Genomic DNA, 18,862 nt, shown 5'->3' with positions numbered 1-18,862 from the left:
TGTGTTTGTAATGCGGATGGTTTGACTTGTCAGTGCACGATACATGTATAACTGCAAAGGAAAATATGAATACAGGTTTAAAGTGAGAATGGATAGAATGTATTTGATGTTTTTAGAAGTTACGTACCATGTAATTTTGTAAATGTGTTGGAAGTTTGGAGGGATGAATATTTTTTTTTTTTGATCCCCGACTCATCAACTTAATTTTGAGGAACTGGTACTCATTAGACAACCAAACAATTTCACCAGCTTTTGAGTTCTGTTGCACAAACTACCATAAAAAATGTAGCCATGTTGGAGCTAGATATGTAATTTATGTACTCTTTGACAATGCGAGAACCCTTCAGGCTCAAAGGAGTCAAAGTAATGTAATTGGTGTGTAGTTTCTTATTATTACATGTATAACATGTCTTTTTTTTTTCCTTTCTTTTCAATTATCGTGTATACAGGAAGTATCGCTACACTGCATACAGACAGTTTGTGCGGTGGTGTTGGGGATGGCTTGGGCGAGATATCCGTGTTCAGCTGCCAGCCTGCGTCCAGGCATCAATCAAACATGCTTACCCTGACGGAGCCAACGTGTACAAGGGGACGAGACTACGAAGGCTTGACAGAAACTGATCCCAAGAATGATTTTTTTTTTCTCTGAAGTGATTTTATGTTTCTTCTCATATCTTGTAATCTCTCTCCCGCTCTATTTCCACTTTCCTGCCTTCTATTTTTTCACTCTCACTCTTGGCCTTCCTCTTCCATTCATTTCTGCTTCTTTTGTTGTCAATGGAGAGACACATTACGGCACTTGCCTCGTGAATAGATTTTTACGTGTTATGCAGATGATGAATCATTATAAACTCTGAAACACAACATTAGCAATAATACAGCTCGACTTACTCTTGCCCAAAGTCATCCACATTATGATCCATTTATCGCACAGCTTGTGAGCAAGGATTCAGATTCTAATATCTTTGTATCTCACAGCATTATCTTGTTAAATATCGACACAGGTTGTTAACATTTTGTGAAAGCAACAATTTTGGTGCATAATGTATGAATAAAATCGATATCTGACATGAGAGCTGTTAATTGCTACAATGCATTCCTTTTATGTGTTTGTTCACCCTTTTATTGCCCTTTTCTTCTTCTTTTTTTTTTATTTACCGGTATTTATTCACTTTATCATTTTTTATTTGAAGGGGTTTTAGCTGTTCAGCCATTTGCAACAAACTGTATATGTGTGGAGTGTGTGTGGGTGTGGAGTGTGTGTGTGTGTGTTGTGTTGTGTTGTGTTTGTATGTTTGGTCATGCTTGTTGATGTAGCTTTGGTCCTGATGATAAGCAACTTCAGGGCTGTTGCTAGAAAATTGTCATCAATAGACCTTTTACGTTATGTCAAATTTTACACAGGCACCTTTGTCAAGTGCACAAAAACAAAATATAACCTGACAACAAACAAAAGCATTTCAATTGCCAGAATGTGAATTACATATGTTAGCTGTTGCTAGTTTGAACAAACTGCAATGTTTGTTCATTCCAGCAACACCAAGGTATGGACAAAAAAAAATTGTATGGTTGTCCACCACCAATGACCCCTATGTGAATGCCGCAACCCCAAAGAGAAGACCCTTTTCCGATTGTTCCGTTCCACTGAATACACTGCAAATATAGACAGAGAGATATGCACTGACAAAATTTCTTCGTTTAATCTGTAAAAAGTGAACGCTGGCAAATATAGCCAACAGTACTTTCTGTACATGCAAATTTCAAAAAATATTATAGGCTAATATGGTCGAAGGCTCCAGAAATATCACCATAGAAGTTTCCAAGAACAATGTTCAAAAGGGAAATCCCTTGCAAATAATACCTTGCTCCTGGCACTTACATCCCTCATGAAAACTGTGACCATCTGTCATACAAAAGATGGTTCATGAAATTCATCTGGCAAGGACTTCCAGTGAGCAGCCAGTACAATCATGTATCAATCTGGTTCTAGCCTTCAATACATCATTGGTCAAATGTACATGTATTTATTTTTTTGCTGGCTATTGTTTGTTTAAAAATGATACATTATTCTTAATGGTTCAATCAGACTGGGGACCAGATAAGGCAAAAGTATAGTTTACCCATTCTACAGATCATATCAGACCAAATCATGTTTTCAAACCTCATTGTGAAAGCCTGCAAGTCATGTTTCTGTTGGTCCACTCCTTCATGCTCAGCAAATAAAGTATAAGATAAACACAAGTTGAAAATCATGCCCTTTGAAAAGAAAGAAGTCTGAGGCCATCATAAATTCTGAAAAAATACACAGTAGTTTTGTGTAAGTAGGTTCTTCTTCCACTGATGTCTTCAAATGTTGTCGCTTCATTTGTTACTCAAGACAAATTTCTTTGGCAAGAATGATTACTTATATTGCTTGACAGCAGATGCAAATTTAGATAATTGAAGTAACCAACATAGTACGAGATGCAAAAAACCTGAGAGGGTTCTGAAGACATTTTATACAATATACAATGATCATCCTAGATTTCCCAAATAATGATTTGGAATTCTACTACACATGACACAATTCTGTGACACATCAAAATATTTTGATGTAAGCTTGGTAGAATATACTTACACAAATTAACCTCGTAAAGGATTCTTTCAATGCTTCCACAGAAAATAGGACAAGACTAGTCCTCATAATAGGTTAAATATTTGTGCAATGTTCCATTTACTCACAGTTGTGTAAATAGCAATTGACTTCTTTGAGGAAATCAGTAATTATCTGAAAGATCTAATGACTAACAAGCACAATAGGAATCAAGTACCATCCTGTTAACTGTCCATGTGTTTATGAGAAAAAATATTTTCTCATAACATATAACAATCTATTTGAAGATACCCAATTAGAAGCGGTAACCTCCAGACCCTGCAATCACACTTCAAATGTTACTCACTTTGAATCCAATTTCATTCAGAACAGTCATTATATGCACAATGACATCAAACATTAACAACCCCAGAAGAGTGAAATATCATTTTACCACATACCTTGTGCACAAGAAAATTACCTTTATACATCAAAGCCTGATTACATGATGGAAAGACTATATAGAATGTTAAAGAGTACAGTCAAGCAAATAACCATGCTTTTGTGAGTTTGTTACATTGCTGGTGTTCACTGAAAACAAGGTAACGCTTTATTGAACTTCAAACGAAACACATCATTTTGATGGAGACTGCTAATACCCTATCACACAAATTGGCACCAGTTCCTACCAAGAACCACAACCCCAGGAAATTGAGCCCCACAGACCCAATCTCCACCCCCATACCCCTTCCAACATTGGACATCGCTGCCTTCGATAGACTCCCATGATCGCCAAAGATGCATCACATGGCGCCGTCTTCCCCGCTCCACTGAAGACCCTCTCCAAGAGCCGTCAGTTAAGTCAGCAACCACTGTTATACACCTTTACGATCATGCACCAAAAATCTCTACATGATAGAGGATATCTGACAGCATATGAAAATTGCAAATACAGCATTATTGCTTGGTTACTTACTTAATTTTTGCTTCATGAAACAAACAGATTTATCATTTATTTTGTGTATAGTTCTGCAGCGATGGTTAGCATTTGCAAGATAAACACATCATAATCACTGTTAATTTGAACCAGTGATAATAAAATCTATTCAATCCCTCCATATAGTGGAATGAATGGGAAGGTGATTCATCAGTCGTCAGTGACATACTCGAACAGAACTAGGTGCACTGTTCCTTACAAACTACTCGAACTCATTAAAGCGACGATTCGCCTTTGCAAGCCTCACTGCTTCATCTTTGTCTACACGTTGGTGTTTTGAGCAGAGGGGAGCTTTGCCTTCTAACGCTGGGATATCGCTCCGCAGTCTGAGTTTCCTGGTCACTAGGTTCATGGCTTCATGCATCAGTTCTTCCACATAGGCTGGAGAAAAAGGTAGGGGGAAGAGTTGTCCACAACAATCGGGGAGGTACTGAAATTTGTTGTCTATATAAGATCTTATGAAGATATGAACATATCTCATATATGCCATACATAACAATGGCTATCTTGAATATGGCCTATCATGGCTTCATTCGGAAAATCAAAGCACAACCAACATTCATACCTGCTTAGAGTATATCAGATGAATCTACATACTAAATTTTCCGAGCACAAATATGTAGATAATAACCAATTTTCTGCAAGTGCAATAATATTTGGCGGCCATTTTGGAAATGGCTGCCATAACTTGCCAGGGCAAAATTCGAGAGAGTTCAATGTCCAGATTTGCTTATAACATATCATATAATGTAACTGACCATTCTGGCAGCCATAAATTTCGTAGATTATGACTAGTGGCCGGAGGCATTATGTTTTCGGGTCGTCCGTCCGTCCGTCCGTCCGTATAACACCGTCCCGTTTTGTTTTTGCATCAAACTTGGTATGAGGGTATATCCTGGGGGGGGGGGGGGATAGTACTTTGTTTGGATTTTAGGGTCACGGGGTCAAAGTTCAAAGGTCACAGTTTACTAGTATTTTGTGAAAAAAAAGGTTGAAATTTCATGTTTTTCTCCATATCTCGCAAATGGTTCAAGGTATCTTCATGGAACTTAGTATATACGCATGTACCGATGGGCAGTGATTATCTAGGGAAGTTGGAGGTCATGGGTCAAAGGTCAGGGGTCAAAGGTCAACTCCTCAAAATATTACTACTTTCCTTATATTTATGCAATGCCTGAAGGATTTTTTTTAAAACTTGATGCACTGTATGTATGTATAACCCAATATATATTCTGTGGGAAGTTTCTTGCCCAAAGGTCAAAGGTCAAGTGAAAGTGCTAAATTGCACTTCTTACTCCATATCTCAAAAGTAACTCATGGTATTATCATGAAACTTACATATTTATGCATGTTCTACCTAACAGTGATTCTCTTTGGAACTGTGAGGTCAATGGTCAAAGGCCAGGTTTTGATGATACTATTTTACCATTTGATACTGAAATCATACTTTTTCTCAATAGCTTGAAAATTACTCAATGCATAAACTTATAAAAGGGTCAAAAGTCAAGTAAAAATCATCAGTTCCCCCAAATACCTGCACTCTGACGTTTTAATCATTCATCCAATAGAACCTAGTTCTAGGAAAGTGAACATTCAGCACATTTGTGGCAAACCTGTCATTTTAGTATTTTGCAAAATGTGTGAAACTGTCATCACACATTGTCAAGACATTGCACTATAGACCTATTAGGAGAACTATGCATTATGGCGGAGGCATACACCAGTCGCCATAGCGACATTTCTAGTTTCATTATTATTTGCTTTTGTACTTCATTTCAAAATGAATCTAGAATTTCATATGGAAAATTTACCACAAAAAAAGATACACCAATAATTTGTGTTATAATCCAAATTACTTATGTATTTTATTATCTTTCTTTCGTAAGTTCGTATTGGTTTTTAATATTTCTCGGTGATAACATTACATTACATGGTCTCAAGTAATTAGACTAACTAATAGGGTGAACATTCTATATTACAAACCTTCCTTCATCCATTCACGCTGTGGGTAGTCCTCTGCATGCTCACATCGCTTGAAGATGCCATCATGATGATGCACATTCCGGATATGGTTGAAAATGGATGCATATTTTGCAGCAATCATTTCACCATTGCCATCTTGCGTAGATGCAGCTGCCCAGTATACGTGCCTTATGATAGACTGCTTCCACAGGCCAGCCACGTCACAGTCTTTCAGCTTGGAAATAGCGGTAATCTTTTTCTGCATACCTGAAGGATTAGAAACAAACATAAAATAGATAGGTATTTCTGAAAGGATAAATTATCTTTAGTTGTTCATCTTCAAGTTGATCAATATTCAAGCTGAAAGCCATACATGGCAATGGTACATTTATAGTTAATGAGAGAGAACCCTCTTCGTATCTAATTACATTGTGAGATTACTAATTTTGAAGAAAAAAAAAATCCCATGCATTTGAACAAATCTGTTCAGGAAATGGCTAACATATTTGAAACAAACAGTGTCAATGGACAAGTTTGTCAGCTTACGTTCAAATATGATAGGAAGTCAAATACAAATGTATGTTACAAATCAGGGGGGCATTTCATGAAGCATTTTTGTCCGACAACTTGTCGGACAAATTTGCTCTCAGCCAATCAGATGCAAGGATTTCAGTAGCTTTTAGCATTTTGTCTGATGAAATATCTGACAAAACGCTTCATGAAATGCCTCCCAGGTGTCTCACTCCATCTTTTGACACATCTTTTCATATATTCGGTGCAATATGGGACTACTTTTAACACGCATCTCTGCATTTCCTATTACAGACCAATACCTTTCATACATGAGCAAATGGAGATGCCAATTCTAAACACAACGCTAATCAGTTACTCCATTGAGAAACAAGACAATATCCAAACTAGAACCAAATATTTTCAATTTATAGTAATTGTAAACTGTAAAACTTATTTTCCCCTAAAACTGCTATTGAAGGGTGTGTTCAGTTCTGGTCGAGGTGAGGATTTAGCTTTTAACGTTTTGCGAGATATTTAGAAACCACTCTATGAGATGTCAAAAAGCATGGGATTCTTAGGGGTATCAAAAGTTTATCTGACGAAAATCGGTTTTGAAATGGCTGAGATATCAAAAAACAAGGTGAAACAAAGGGATCCTAATAAAGTTGTGGCCTGTCGCCTTTTATTATCATCACCTTTAATGTCATGGCAACAGACCTTTTGATATCTAAAGTCTAGATGCATTTAAAATAAGTCCGTTGAACTTTGCTTAGAACTACAAACATAGTTTGCATTTGCTAACCTTTGGCAATGTGCCATATGTCATAGTGGTGCTTGATGTCTGGATGCTCTTCTCTCATCCACTTTGCTACCGAGGAATGCCGATCGATGACCAAGGCCTTCACTTTCACTCCAGATTCCTGAAGTTCCGCTAGCCCTCGAACAAGCCCCTCCTTCTCCATTGCGTTGGAGCTTGTCACCTCATTGCTCTGTAAAGAGAAAAATTGCATAAAAATGAACAAGCCAATTTATTTTCTATGTTGCCATATATATGTAAGTAAATAAGCTCATTTAAAATAACAACAAACACAATTCCATAGTGAATATTGCTCCTAAATTTCAACAGCTCCTTTTTGGAATTTTAACTAAATCTAATATGCCATTGTCCCCAACCTAACATCCAAAATACGGACTTAAAAATTAGACTACCACTGGAGCAAGAAGCACAAGATTGTGTCAGGTATAATACACAGACATCGAATAAATGTTTTAAAACTCACTATTCAGATTTTGATTGAACCAGAAAAAAAACATCTGTCGAAAAATAAAGTCCAAGCTGACTGGCAATGTACCTAAATACATGTAGAACAAAAGCATGAATACCCGGTATGTACATTGATCCATTCAGCATTGGTTAACATGCTAGCATACACACGTTCATATGAACTGAAACATTAATTCTTGAAACTTGTACTAATAATCTCCTCAAAAACTTTCCTCCAATATAAATACGTTTCTGTGTAATTTTGATAATCAATCTCACCTGGACAAGTTGGATATTGAGGACTTTTTTGGACTCCATGTCCATCAAGGTATATGCTCCATATTTGGCGCTGTGGCCAGGCGAATCGGCACGTCCATCCCCTCCTAGTATGATCTCCTTCTCTCTCACTCTCCTGATCAGCTCCCGCTGTTTCCTCTCCCACACCCTGATGATTGTAGGTTGAAGGTATGTGCTTTGATGCTCCATGAACGTTGAAAGTGATATCCCCTTCAGATTCATGAAGCCAAGCACACGGATAACCTTTGTGGGGCTGGCTCCTCCAAACAAGATGGCAGAAGAGAGCAGCAAGTTTCCTGCCATCACAGTCCCCATCTTGGGCTGACTGTACCATTGGCGGTATGCCCCGCAGCTCTCACACGTAGCCTGAATCTTGAGCTGAGATCCATATGATTGGGGTTGGACCTTCTCGATGATCACTTTCTTGGAGAGGCAGGTGAGGCAAGTCTCAAACAGGCTGATGAGGTTCCTTTCAAACACAATATACTTCCCCTCTTCCAGGATGTTGTCTGGATGTGCTCTGTATGCATTGAAAATAAATCAATTTTACAGAAACAAAGGATAATATTTTTTTCGTAATCTTATTTGCGTTGAATATGGCAAAACACCATAAAATAGCTGAATATTTGCAAAACTGCCACTGCATGTATGTTTGTATGTTAAAAACATCTGCACAAGTTATCTTAAAAAAAAGCTATACTGCTCCATTTCGATCTGTTATGACAGATAACACAATCCAATACCTTAGATTTGTCAGAATACCACCAGCAGATATTACTAATCATGCTTCACAATTTGGTTGTGGAACAGTTTGAAATCAGAAAAAAGAATTACTGTTTATGAACTGCTTCAATGTCTTCTTCTGATGGAAGGTCATCACTGGGCCTGTAGACTGGATCCTTGCTCTCATCGTCCACCACCTCAAAGTCATCCGAAGTTGCTTCTGTCTCTTCATCCTGAGAAGAGAAACTGCTCTCAGTTGTTTGCACAGCTGCATCACTGTAGAGGACCACTGGACCTTGCTTAGTCGGCTTCATGAAGACACCAGCCTGCGATCCTGGAGGGGAATTGAGCAGAAATTACAAATTAATGCAGAATTAATAACACATATCTTTGTACATTCATTACAAGTATTAAATAGATGTGTATGAGAAAAACACCCTCGAGCTGCAATGCAATTGAAATGAAATTGAATCAAATGTACAAAACTTCAATATTATCTGCATGCGTTTCCACTGAACCAAAGTTGCATTGAAGTAAAAAAAAAAAAATAATACTTGCACATACATGTATGCATAATGTTAAAAATGCAATTTCACTGAAGCAAACTTCTATTTATCATGGAAGAGTAAAAAGGTTTGGGATAATACAAATAGTAAGATTATTCTACATACCTTTATCACATGTAATCTGGCGTACTTGGATTTTGCACGTGCGACCCTTCCGCCTACCTCCAACCTTGTGGTCTCTCATCTATAGAGTTAAACAAAATATTTTTAGAGCTGTTTTTATCATTTTTATTAATATTACTATTGTTTTTTATTTATTATTTTTTTTATTATAATTATTATCATCATTGTCATTATAATGATTATTATAATCATTATCATCATCAACAGCAGCATCACCATCACCATCATCACCATCATCATCATCACCACCATCATCATCATCATCCTTATAATTATTGAGAAAGTTATGCCATACCACTAGCCTTCTATTTTTGAAAAGTTGTGCGTAACAAGAAAGTTACAAGAAAAAGTCATTTTTGGGAGTAGAAAAATGACCTTGTTTTGTGAAAATGAGATTGAACTGTAACATGTGTATTGAATTACCTTAACTGAACACTGCTCCCCTTTGGACCGATCAAAGATGTCCTTGGCTCTTTCTCTGGCCAGATCTCCCTCCACTTTTCGGTCATGCTCTGAACAGATCAGATTGACTTCCTGCAAAAGGAAAAGGAAAATGTAAGGTTTTGATGAAGTTTCTAAATCTTTCAAAGTATTGAACAAAAGCTACATGAACATACTGCATTAGGATCTTTTCATGCACTAATCACTCACATCTGTATAAAATCATTAGGCAGTATAGGATTATAAACTCTGACTTTCAATTTCAATTTTCAAGATACAATTTCTTTATTGAATTAGAACAAAAAACATAAGATTGTACAAATATCAACAAAATCAAACATTTGGTGCACAACAATGCAGTGTGAAAAGATTTCAAATTAGGGAATCACAACTACAACGATGAACAAATAAAGTTAAATTTTTCCAAAGTTAGACAAATCATCTGATCAAGAGGTCCTTGAGCAACACAGCTTGCAAGCTGTGGACCCTTCAAAAAAGAAAAGACTACTGGAATATACTGGATAAAAATAAAAATAAAAGTGTTATTGCACCTACACTGTGGAACAACTTGCCCATCCACATCCATGAAGCTCCAACAGTAGACTCCTTCAAATCATCAAAGAAATCTCATCTGTTCTCTCATATTATGTAATTTGTATTGATTTATTATATACAGTCTGTATATTATGTCAAGTTCGTTCTATATGTTATAACTAATACAATGTTTATTTTATGTATTTTGTATTGTGTTTCATCATATTTCAATTTGTAGATATTCCATAACTGAATTTATCTTTCCTAATTTTTCTTCAGTGCTTAGAAACGTTGTAATAAGCACGTTGTAAATGATATTTATTATTATTATCACAAAAGAATTAAAGAACTTGTCAACCAAGATGCAAACTGTTTTTAGGTAAATTACTGTTAGGAAAATTTCAATAACTGGTGTTTCAGGGTAAGTGCTCTAGCTGTATTTCATTTATTATTCTAATTCAACTTTACCTGTCTCCTAATATAGTTGGAGTCACTCCGTTTACGCTTCAGAGAACTTGATTTAGTCCCACTACTTCTTTGTCCGGCCTCACTTGGGTGTTCAGCCTCATCCATTTGTGCAGCCTCTCTTGAATATGACAGCCCTGATGAGGATGTTGATGCTGTCTCAGCCACTGGAAGTGGAGAGGCCAACGCTGCTGGGATGAACCATGATGGGGGGAATGGATGGACAGCATCAACAACTGTTGGGACGGCTTCTGGATTTAAGGATGGAGTCTTAGACCGAATCCCTCTCCGAAACATTTGTACCTCGGTCGTCTTGTAGTCCTCCAACGTGAAGTGTCCACTACATATTGATATTTTCTGATACCTCAGGAAATCTTTCGTCTCTAATTTCCTCTTCTTTGCAATAAAGTTCAACCAGGCCTTTTGGTGTGCTGAATAGTTTTCGTTCTCACCTGGCATCTTTCCAGGCATGTTGTGCATGAAGTAGCCATCTTGGTAGGTGTTGCTGCATCCATATACCATACAGCGAAACCCAGAAGACCTTTTCTTCTTCTCCATACCCTGTATTACCGGTACGAGAAGAAAGAAAAGAAAAGCAAAAGAATTCTGTACCACAGATTACACCAACAGGTAAAAAAAAAAAAAAAAATCAATTCCTGCTAAATCAAGTAGTATTTTTCAAACAAAACCTTTTTGGTTATAACCACTTTTTCCCACAGGTAACAGCTCCATGTATGTAGATAAACCCATATATCAGGCCAACACACTTATGTAAACAAACACTGCAGTGCAGCTGCCAAGCACCCGTTTGCGCACACACACCAAAAACAGACAACTCCCCAAACAATCGCTCTTCATTAGCAAGGAAAGAAGAATAAAAACATAGACAAGTTATACTGTATGTCATTTGAAAGAAGATAAAATTCCCTTTAAAATGGTATATGACACGCTGCCATTCAATGCACAGTGCAGTCATAGTACCCAGCAGAACTGAAGTACACGTACAGTAATCCAAAAGTACGAAATCAATTTGTTTGTTTGCTTTCATTCATGGATTTGACATAGCAAATGTTTCAATTTTACACTTCTAGTACCAGAAATGAAATGATCAGAGAGTCAGCTTTCTGGAAATATAAATATCATGACCATTGAATATTTTCAGGTTTATGTTTATGTTTATGACGATGAAGCCATCGTGAGTGCACGGGAAATCGACAGTATAATGTGGTGTGCATCTTGATATGGCTACATAGTAGTGAGTCCTTTTTAGTGTGTTAAGCGAAATCGTCTCGATATAGGTCTAAATATGGATCTACAGCTCCTCCTTTTACGGAGATACTGAGCAGGATACATAATTCAGGATGTAGTGCTAAGGAATTGAATTTAGGTACTCATTTGCAGTACATGCTTGTTGCCATGTTGGGTGCGAGCTTTTCAGGTTCGACTGAATTATACAATTGTTGTACATACATGTGGATGTACATGTGGGACTATTTATCACAGTCGAATCCTGCATCGCCCGGCAAGTGTCCAAACTTTGATCCTCAAAAAAATCAAAAATCGAGCACTCCATACATCTGTAGATAGCACCCACTGACAAAAAAAACAACAACAAACCAATGACACAAAGAAACAATGCAGTAATTGCACTTACCTGAGGCTGATGAACAATTACTGTAATGAGATTGAGAAGGCTGTGAAGCTGTGAATGGCTCGGCGCGCGGCGGTCGTCCTCTCGCTCCCTGTCGTCAGTTTATAGAGCAATTTAGGTCATTTTAAGTCAATATTTTGGATAGTTTAGTGGATATGGAGGGAAGGAAACGAGGAAATATCCAAGGTACACTTCAATTGTTACATGATAATCGACCAATAACTATTTTTTCTGGAGATGGAGGTTCAAAAAGCAGATCTTTGAACGTAAGGATTTTGATGGATTTACCGTAAACAGCATGTAGTGTAATGACGTCGTGTTCTGCACAGCTCCCTTCACTGACGTCATCAAAAAATCTACCGAACTGTTCCGAAACCGCCGAACCGTGCAACGCAGAAACGAGTCCTAAAATCAGGTTTTCTGTTTTACGTGATTGAATTTTATGTAAAAAGGTTATTTAAACATAATGTTCATTAAATTAACTTTCCATAGAGGTACGATATGCTGGGATTCGTGTATTTCTTAAGAATTGGTCTTTAAAGCGACCGGGGCTTGAGAAAGCTGGTACAAATCTTGCAAATGACTTTTCAAATGACGTTAACCCACTGAGGAGTCCCGAGACATACTCGGGCAGGTGTCTCTTGGTCAAGAGAACGAATCTTTTCATTTGATTTTGTTTAAGATATTTAAAACTAATTACGCTCACAAAATATCTTACGATGTCGACGTCGACGTCATATCTTTACGATATGGTATAATGCTGGGTATCACTCTGTGTTAATTGTAGGAACGATGTCGATGTCGAGATCAAAGGCCCAGCACAAGGTCGACCTCCCAGCCTTCGATTGGCCTATGGCTCCTTTTCCTCAACTCAAATACCCCTTGGAGAATCATGAGGCCTTTAACAGAGCTGAAGAAGAACGATGCCTCGCAGCGGTGAGTGACCTTCTTCCGAGTCATTGTACACTCCCTGTCTTTGGTTTATCATCAACAAGATCAGAAACATCAGCATCTCGTTCCCCCCCCCCCCCCCCTCTCTCTCTCTGGTTTACTCATGGCTGGTTTAAGTACTGTTTATATTCCTGTCTGAAAGAACACAGCGTCCCACAGTGTTTTCACACACTTATTGAACACACCTCAGAACACCGTGTTCACACTGTTAAAATATTCCAATGAAACACTGATGTGAACGTTGTGTTTCACTCTGCATTCTTTCCAGCAGAGATATTGTCTGATAGTGAAATGTTTAAAGATTAAAAAACTGATAATGTTTGCAGACACAAACACACACATAATATATATATATATATATATGAAGAGTTTGTTTGCAAAAACCGATAAGTCCATTTTTGAAGATTTTGAAGTACGGTCTCTGTCATAAAGTACAAAATCATACCTTTTAATTGATATATTGGTCACTACATATAAAGGGAAATTTTTGAAGTTATGGTCAAAAGAAGCAAAATTTCTTTTATTATTCTCTTTATTTTTCTTGACCTTTAATCGCAAATATCTCCATTTGGCAAATATGGACTTATCGGTTTTTGTGAACAAACTCTTCATATATATGTATATGTATTATATTCCCATTTTTTTTTGTGCTGAATATGTAGGCCTACATGAAATCTGCCTAAACACACCATCACAAGAATCAACCAAGTCTTTTCTATCTGAAGAATATCTGAATTTCTGAATTTAGTCCCAGCTCGGTATAGGGGAATATTCAATAAAAGTTTAACTTTGATTCCAGTATGTAATCTAAAAACCCATCAGGGTGAAGTTCTATGAACAAACTAACTTTTGACATCTGTACATAGTTTTATATTAGAAAATCAGAGCAGATGGTCCACTGAAGATTGCAAACCAGATGTGAAATTATGTAAGTTAAATGTTTCACAGGATTTTATATTTTGGATGAGAGGTGAACTTAGCAAAGTTTCAACCAAAAGCAGGACTTTTGCAGTATTTTTAATGAGGTTGTCAGATGATGACATCATTTCAAGTAAATCAAGTGCTGTTTCATTATGCTAGAAAAGTGAAAATATGTTTAATTTTCTCTGAATTTCCAAAACCTTGGTATTTTATGTGCAATTTCATGTAACTTCATCACTCCGTTTGTTGAAGTTTGCTGCCTTATCAAAATTGAGTTGAGCAGGAAGAGGAAGTGCATTTGAAATGATAAATTGTGTACGATTTTTAGTCATCATTGTTTATCCTTTCCTACAGACGCGGGAAATCTTTGCTGATTGCCAAGCCAAGGGGCAATCAGTGACGGCCTGTGTGGTAGAACCAATTCAAGCTGAAGGAGGAGACAATCATGCCACGCCCTTCTTCTTCCATTCATTGCAACGAATCTGTAAAGAGGTACATTAACCCATTCCTTGCCTCCATCCTTCACTGTGTCTGTAAAGAGGTACATTAACCCCATTCCTTGCCTCCATCCTTCACTGTGTTGTTTTCTAGGTGGTTGTCACTTTTAAAGAAAGCCCATGCTATCAACCAAACTTTTTTTCTTTCGTCTCCACAAATGATGCTTTGTAATTTCAGGACGGTTGCAATTTGTATACAAACATCCAATAGAACTTTCATGTTCAGACTGACACCAAAGCATTGTCATGTATCTGTCAAGAAAAAAAAGGTTACGGTGGCTTAAACATCATGTGCAAGGCAAGATTCGAATCCATGCTCTTCTTTTCAAAATGTCCAATACAGCTTATACCACAGTGCTCATTTGGTGTTGGGGGAATGTATTAGATTCCATAGATATGTATGCTGCTTTGCCGAGTTTAATAGCTCTTACTATTGATTCTGCACGAATGACTGCTCCTGTGAATGAACCAAGCAATGTGGACTGAAAAAAATGTCTACATGTGGATCTGTCCATCTCATATTTTACAGTACAATGCAGCATTCGTTGTGGATGAGGTGCAGACCGGTGGAGGACCAACAGGTAGGATGTGGTGTCATGAGTATTGGAACCTACCTGAACCAGCAGACATGGTGGTCTTTAGTAAGAAGATGGTGACTGCTGGGATCTACTACACATCCAAGTATGCCCCTGTACTGGTAAGTTTAGTATCACAGAAGTCGTCTACTTTGTTGTTAAACCCTCACAAGTCAAGTCTGTTAAATTTATCTATCCTTAAAGGTAGGGGATACCTTTTACAGACCTCCCAAAATGCAGCAAAACATTAAATATGAACCTCAGGGGACTTGTTTAGGCCACTGCTGAGAAATTTGGAAGTAAACAGTTATCTACAATTTGAATAATGCACAAAACTCAACTACTCAGTAGTTCTGTGTGTCAGCCTTTTTGTTGCAGTCTTCTGTATTTTTTTTTTATCTATAAACACAAATCTAAAAGTATAAGAGCTGATGTAATAACATATAGAGTGTGTGGCAAGAATGTATATAGAAATGTTTGTAAGTTTTGATGAACTTTCTTCACAAAATATACATGATGGACACACATGCAGTGCAATGGACACACATGCAGTGCATGGGTCTGCAAAGGTAGCCTAGTAATGTACTGGAATTTACGGTGAGCCCCGAAAAAAATTCAATTCAAAATCTAACGGTCAATAAAAATGTACTAAATGTTACCTTCCACTTTCAATACTTTATGGGAGTTTCTAAAATGATACTCTCTTCAACATACCACTGTATTTATACAACTCTTCATTTAAGGCATGCAAATGGGATTCCCTACCTTTAAACCCAGTGTGAAATATTATAAATCTTTTATCCTCTTACTTGCCTGCATATATCCACAGCAGGAATGATACAGTTGATCTGAACTGTTGATCTCACATAACAGGGGCGGATCCAGGAATTCCGTAAAGGGGAGGCGCCATTACAAAATTAAAAGGGGTGCACGCGCTCCCCCATTCTGTTCTTTTTATTTCTCTTGTTTTAACACAAAATAAAGAGGGGGCACACGCCCGGTGCGCCCCCCTCTGGATCTGCCACTGCATAAGATATGCCTGCCTCCTAGTCAAATGTCATATACAGTTATTTATCATTAGCGTTTGAATGTTCTTATCAATTTGCTTCACACTATTTACAAGAATTACTTAAAATCTTCACACACGAAAGAGGAAGTTTTGTTCAAAAAGCATGGACTTATTTGTTATTCTAAACAGATGAACCAAATCTTATGGAGAACAAACATTTTCATAAATTGATGTCTCTACTTTAAGGAATTTAAGACAAATTATCAGCATCAGCCAATTCAAGTCTATTTTTTAAAAATGCATCTTCTTAGAGTCTAAGCAAACATTGAAGCATTGTACCATTGCAAATGCAATTGCACATAATCTATTACAGTCTTTCCTTTTCTTGAGCATATAACAACTTATACACTATTTAATATGAGCTATGTAGATGTTGTTAATTATCATTATTATCATGCCATTCTATCAATATGCAAACTGGACATTCCCTGCTAACCCTCCACCACAGCCAATGCAAATCACCAACACATGGATGGGAGATCCAATCAAACTTGTCATACTGGAGGCTGTGATTGACACCATCAGGAGAGATGACCTACTGGGTGTGGTCAAGGAGGCAGGGTCAACCATGGAGGCGGGACTTAAACATCTCCAGGTAATCTAGTGTTCTGATCTTTACTCTGACCAACAGTTGCAAAAAAGATGGGATTGACATTGTCATTGTTTTTTTTTTTAACATATGAAATAATTATTTCTATATGAAAGCAAAGGAATGTCCATGAAGTATTCTTAAAATGTCAAACTTTATGAAGGTTCTGTTTTTATGGCAAAAGTTCTTATAATGAAGTCTTGTAAATCAAACGTCAAGACAGAATGTCACAACTGTCTGAATCCTTTTTTTTCAAATCTCATCCCTTTAGTTATATATCAAGTTTTTAGTTTTTGTTCTCTTTTTATCAGACAAGTAGTGTAGAGGTCAAGAAGAATAATAGCTTGGATTTCCCTCCATCATCAATGGATTGATAGACACAAATTCCAAAACACAACAGAACCTGTGAAATGGCTATTCCATATTCATCATCAGAAAAAAAAAAAATCAGAATTTGTACATTCTAATTCCTAGAATCAATAGCATGGCTAGACTGTTTATTATATAATGTAGGTCAAATGTCGGGGCATAAAATATCTAACTCATACATGTGGGAGCAAGAATTTATTATTGTTATAAATTGTATATCTGTCAGTGTCTGTAAAAAGTAGAAATCACATTTCTTTCCATTGCTCAAATGGGACATCAAATTGTCTTTGTAGATATCACTGAAAAGGCAAAATACTTTCTTTTTTTTTGTGGCTGAATTGTAAATCCATATCACAACAAATCGTGTTTATCTGTTTGATGCTTTCCATGAACATGGTGCTTCTAATGTGGATACTGCCTAGGGCTGCCTTCATCTGTGACAATCTTGAAATTTCAGAATTTAGACTCCCTGTAGCTATAAAGAACAACAATCATACTTGCTCCAAGATTTGGTGAACTTGGTGATAACTAAAAGAAATGACTGTAGACATGGGACTCAGTCAAATTAACCAAAGTGACTCATGATCAGTCATATGAAGCAGACAATATATGAAGAGGACAAGACTTTGTAGAAACCAATCCACCTAAATATCAATTTTGTTTTTATACAATACTTATGGCTTATCAGAAAGTACTTTGCTCCTTGTTTTTACCAGGACAAATATCCCAATCTGCTGTCCAATGTCCGAGGTGTAGGGACCTTTTATGCCCTTGACTTGCCGAATAATGCCCTTGCCATGACTATGGTGACCAAGACGAAAAATGAAGGTAAGTTTCATTCTTGACTATTCAGTGAAAACTTCATCTTTGTGGAAGCTGAAGTGATTCTCAAATAAATGTCATTAGTGTTGTGGTGTGGAAGTATGTATTTTTAAACACATGTATATATCTAAAGGGACATACAAGGGAAATTGATAATAATATATGGAACTTATAAGGTGCCAAATCCATCTCATAATTAAGTGCTCTAGGTGCAACCATGTGCAAGATACATTTACAAAGTGGTACATAATAGAAGAAAACAACAAAATGAAGCAATACACAACATATGAAAAATGTCATGATGATATCAACAATACAAAAAGATATTCCTGTTGTTAGTAAAGATATAAACAATTTTACAACACATTCCAAACTGTAGGAATCATTTTTCATCAGAGTTATCAAATATCAATCAGTTTGGATGAATTCAAAATTCTCTTGCATAATCAGAAATGATTCTGAAATGATTTTGTTCTTGAATGATTGAATATTTTTCCAGGTGTGATCATTGGGAACTGTGGACAACGCTCAATCCGTTTCCGACCTGCCCTCATCTTTGATTCACGCCACGCCAACATTCTGGTAGATGCCTTAGACAGAGCCCTTGCAACTCTGTAACAAACATGAACATCAGAGCAATCTGATGGCTGTATGTTAAAAATGAGGTTTAGCAAAGAAGTGTTTTACCACAGCTGATGCTAAGGTGAAGCATTAGTGTCCTAAATCAGAGAGGATGTCTTAAAATAGGTTCAATTCTACCGCATTTTAGAGTAACATTTTGATGTGGTGGATATGCCATGCAGTGCTGTATCAAATGTATTGCCTATAAACTTCAGTATGCACAAAAGTATGAAACCTTAGCTCAGATGCAATATGATCCTTGTATAGTGATTTACATGTGTACTTCACTCATACATATTTCATACTCTGCATAAATGTATAAAGTGAAAGGTCTTCACAG

At 37.0% G+C, this 18,862-nt stretch overlaps 2 protein-coding genes across 2 annotated transcripts in view; one reads left to right on the top strand and one right to left on the bottom strand.

Annotated features, from left to right (window-relative positions):
* The window catches only part of LOC140231680 (4-aminobutyrate aminotransferase, mitochondrial-like), a 40,815-nt gene extending 22,296 nt beyond the window's left edge, over positions 1-18,519 (top strand). The window contains exons 9-14 of the mRNA XM_072311834.1: positions 12,896-13,044; positions 14,335-14,472; positions 15,007-15,174; positions 16,570-16,716; positions 17,796-17,907; positions 18,401-18,519. Of these exons, the coding sequence (XP_072167935.1) occupies positions 12,896-13,044; positions 14,335-14,472; positions 15,007-15,174; positions 16,570-16,716; positions 17,796-17,907; positions 18,401-18,519 (833 nt within the window). The remainder of the gene's footprint in view (positions 1-12,895; positions 13,045-14,334; positions 14,473-15,006; positions 15,175-16,569; positions 16,717-17,795; positions 17,908-18,400) is intronic.
* Positions 1,684-11,014, bottom strand: LOC140232330 (uncharacterized). Its single transcript, XM_072312460.1, has 8 exons — positions 10,461-11,014; positions 9,441-9,551; positions 9,000-9,078; positions 8,440-8,662; positions 7,588-8,125; positions 6,847-7,033; positions 5,553-5,798; positions 1,684-3,950 (listed from the first exon to the last, which is right to left on the bottom strand). Exons 1-8 carry the CDS (start codon positions 10,977-10,979, stop codon positions 3,772-3,774), a joined length of 2,082 nt encoding a protein of 693 aa, XP_072168561.1. The 5' UTR covers positions 10,980-11,014; the 3' UTR covers positions 1,684-3,771.
* Positions 18,520-18,862: the final 343 nt, after the last annotated feature.

Source organism: Diadema setosum, chromosome 8 (genome assembly GCF_964275005.1).
Source record: "Diadema setosum chromosome 8, eeDiaSeto1, whole genome shotgun sequence".
In the NCBI taxonomy this organism is placed as follows: Eukaryota; Metazoa; Echinodermata; class Echinoidea; order Diadematoida; family Diadematidae; genus Diadema; species Diadema setosum.
This window is presented reverse-complemented; position numbering and strand designations above follow the sequence as displayed.

What these genes read in the sequence shown, in the direction of transcription:
- LOC140232330 (XM_072312460.1), bottom strand. Translation starts at nt 10,979, where the DNA reads ATGGTATATGGATGCAGCAACACCTACCAAGATGGCTACTTCATGCAC. An exon ending in CATATGGCACATTGCCAAAG is followed by an intron (nt 5,799 to 6,846) that starts GTTAGCAAATGC and finishes CTAATCCTTCAG; the next exon opens with GTATGCAGAAAAAGATTACC. An exon ending in GCGTGAATGGATGAAGGAAG is followed by an intron (nt 3,951 to 5,552) that starts GTTTGTAATATA and finishes CTTTTTCTCCAG; the next exon opens with CCTATGTGGAAGAACTGATG.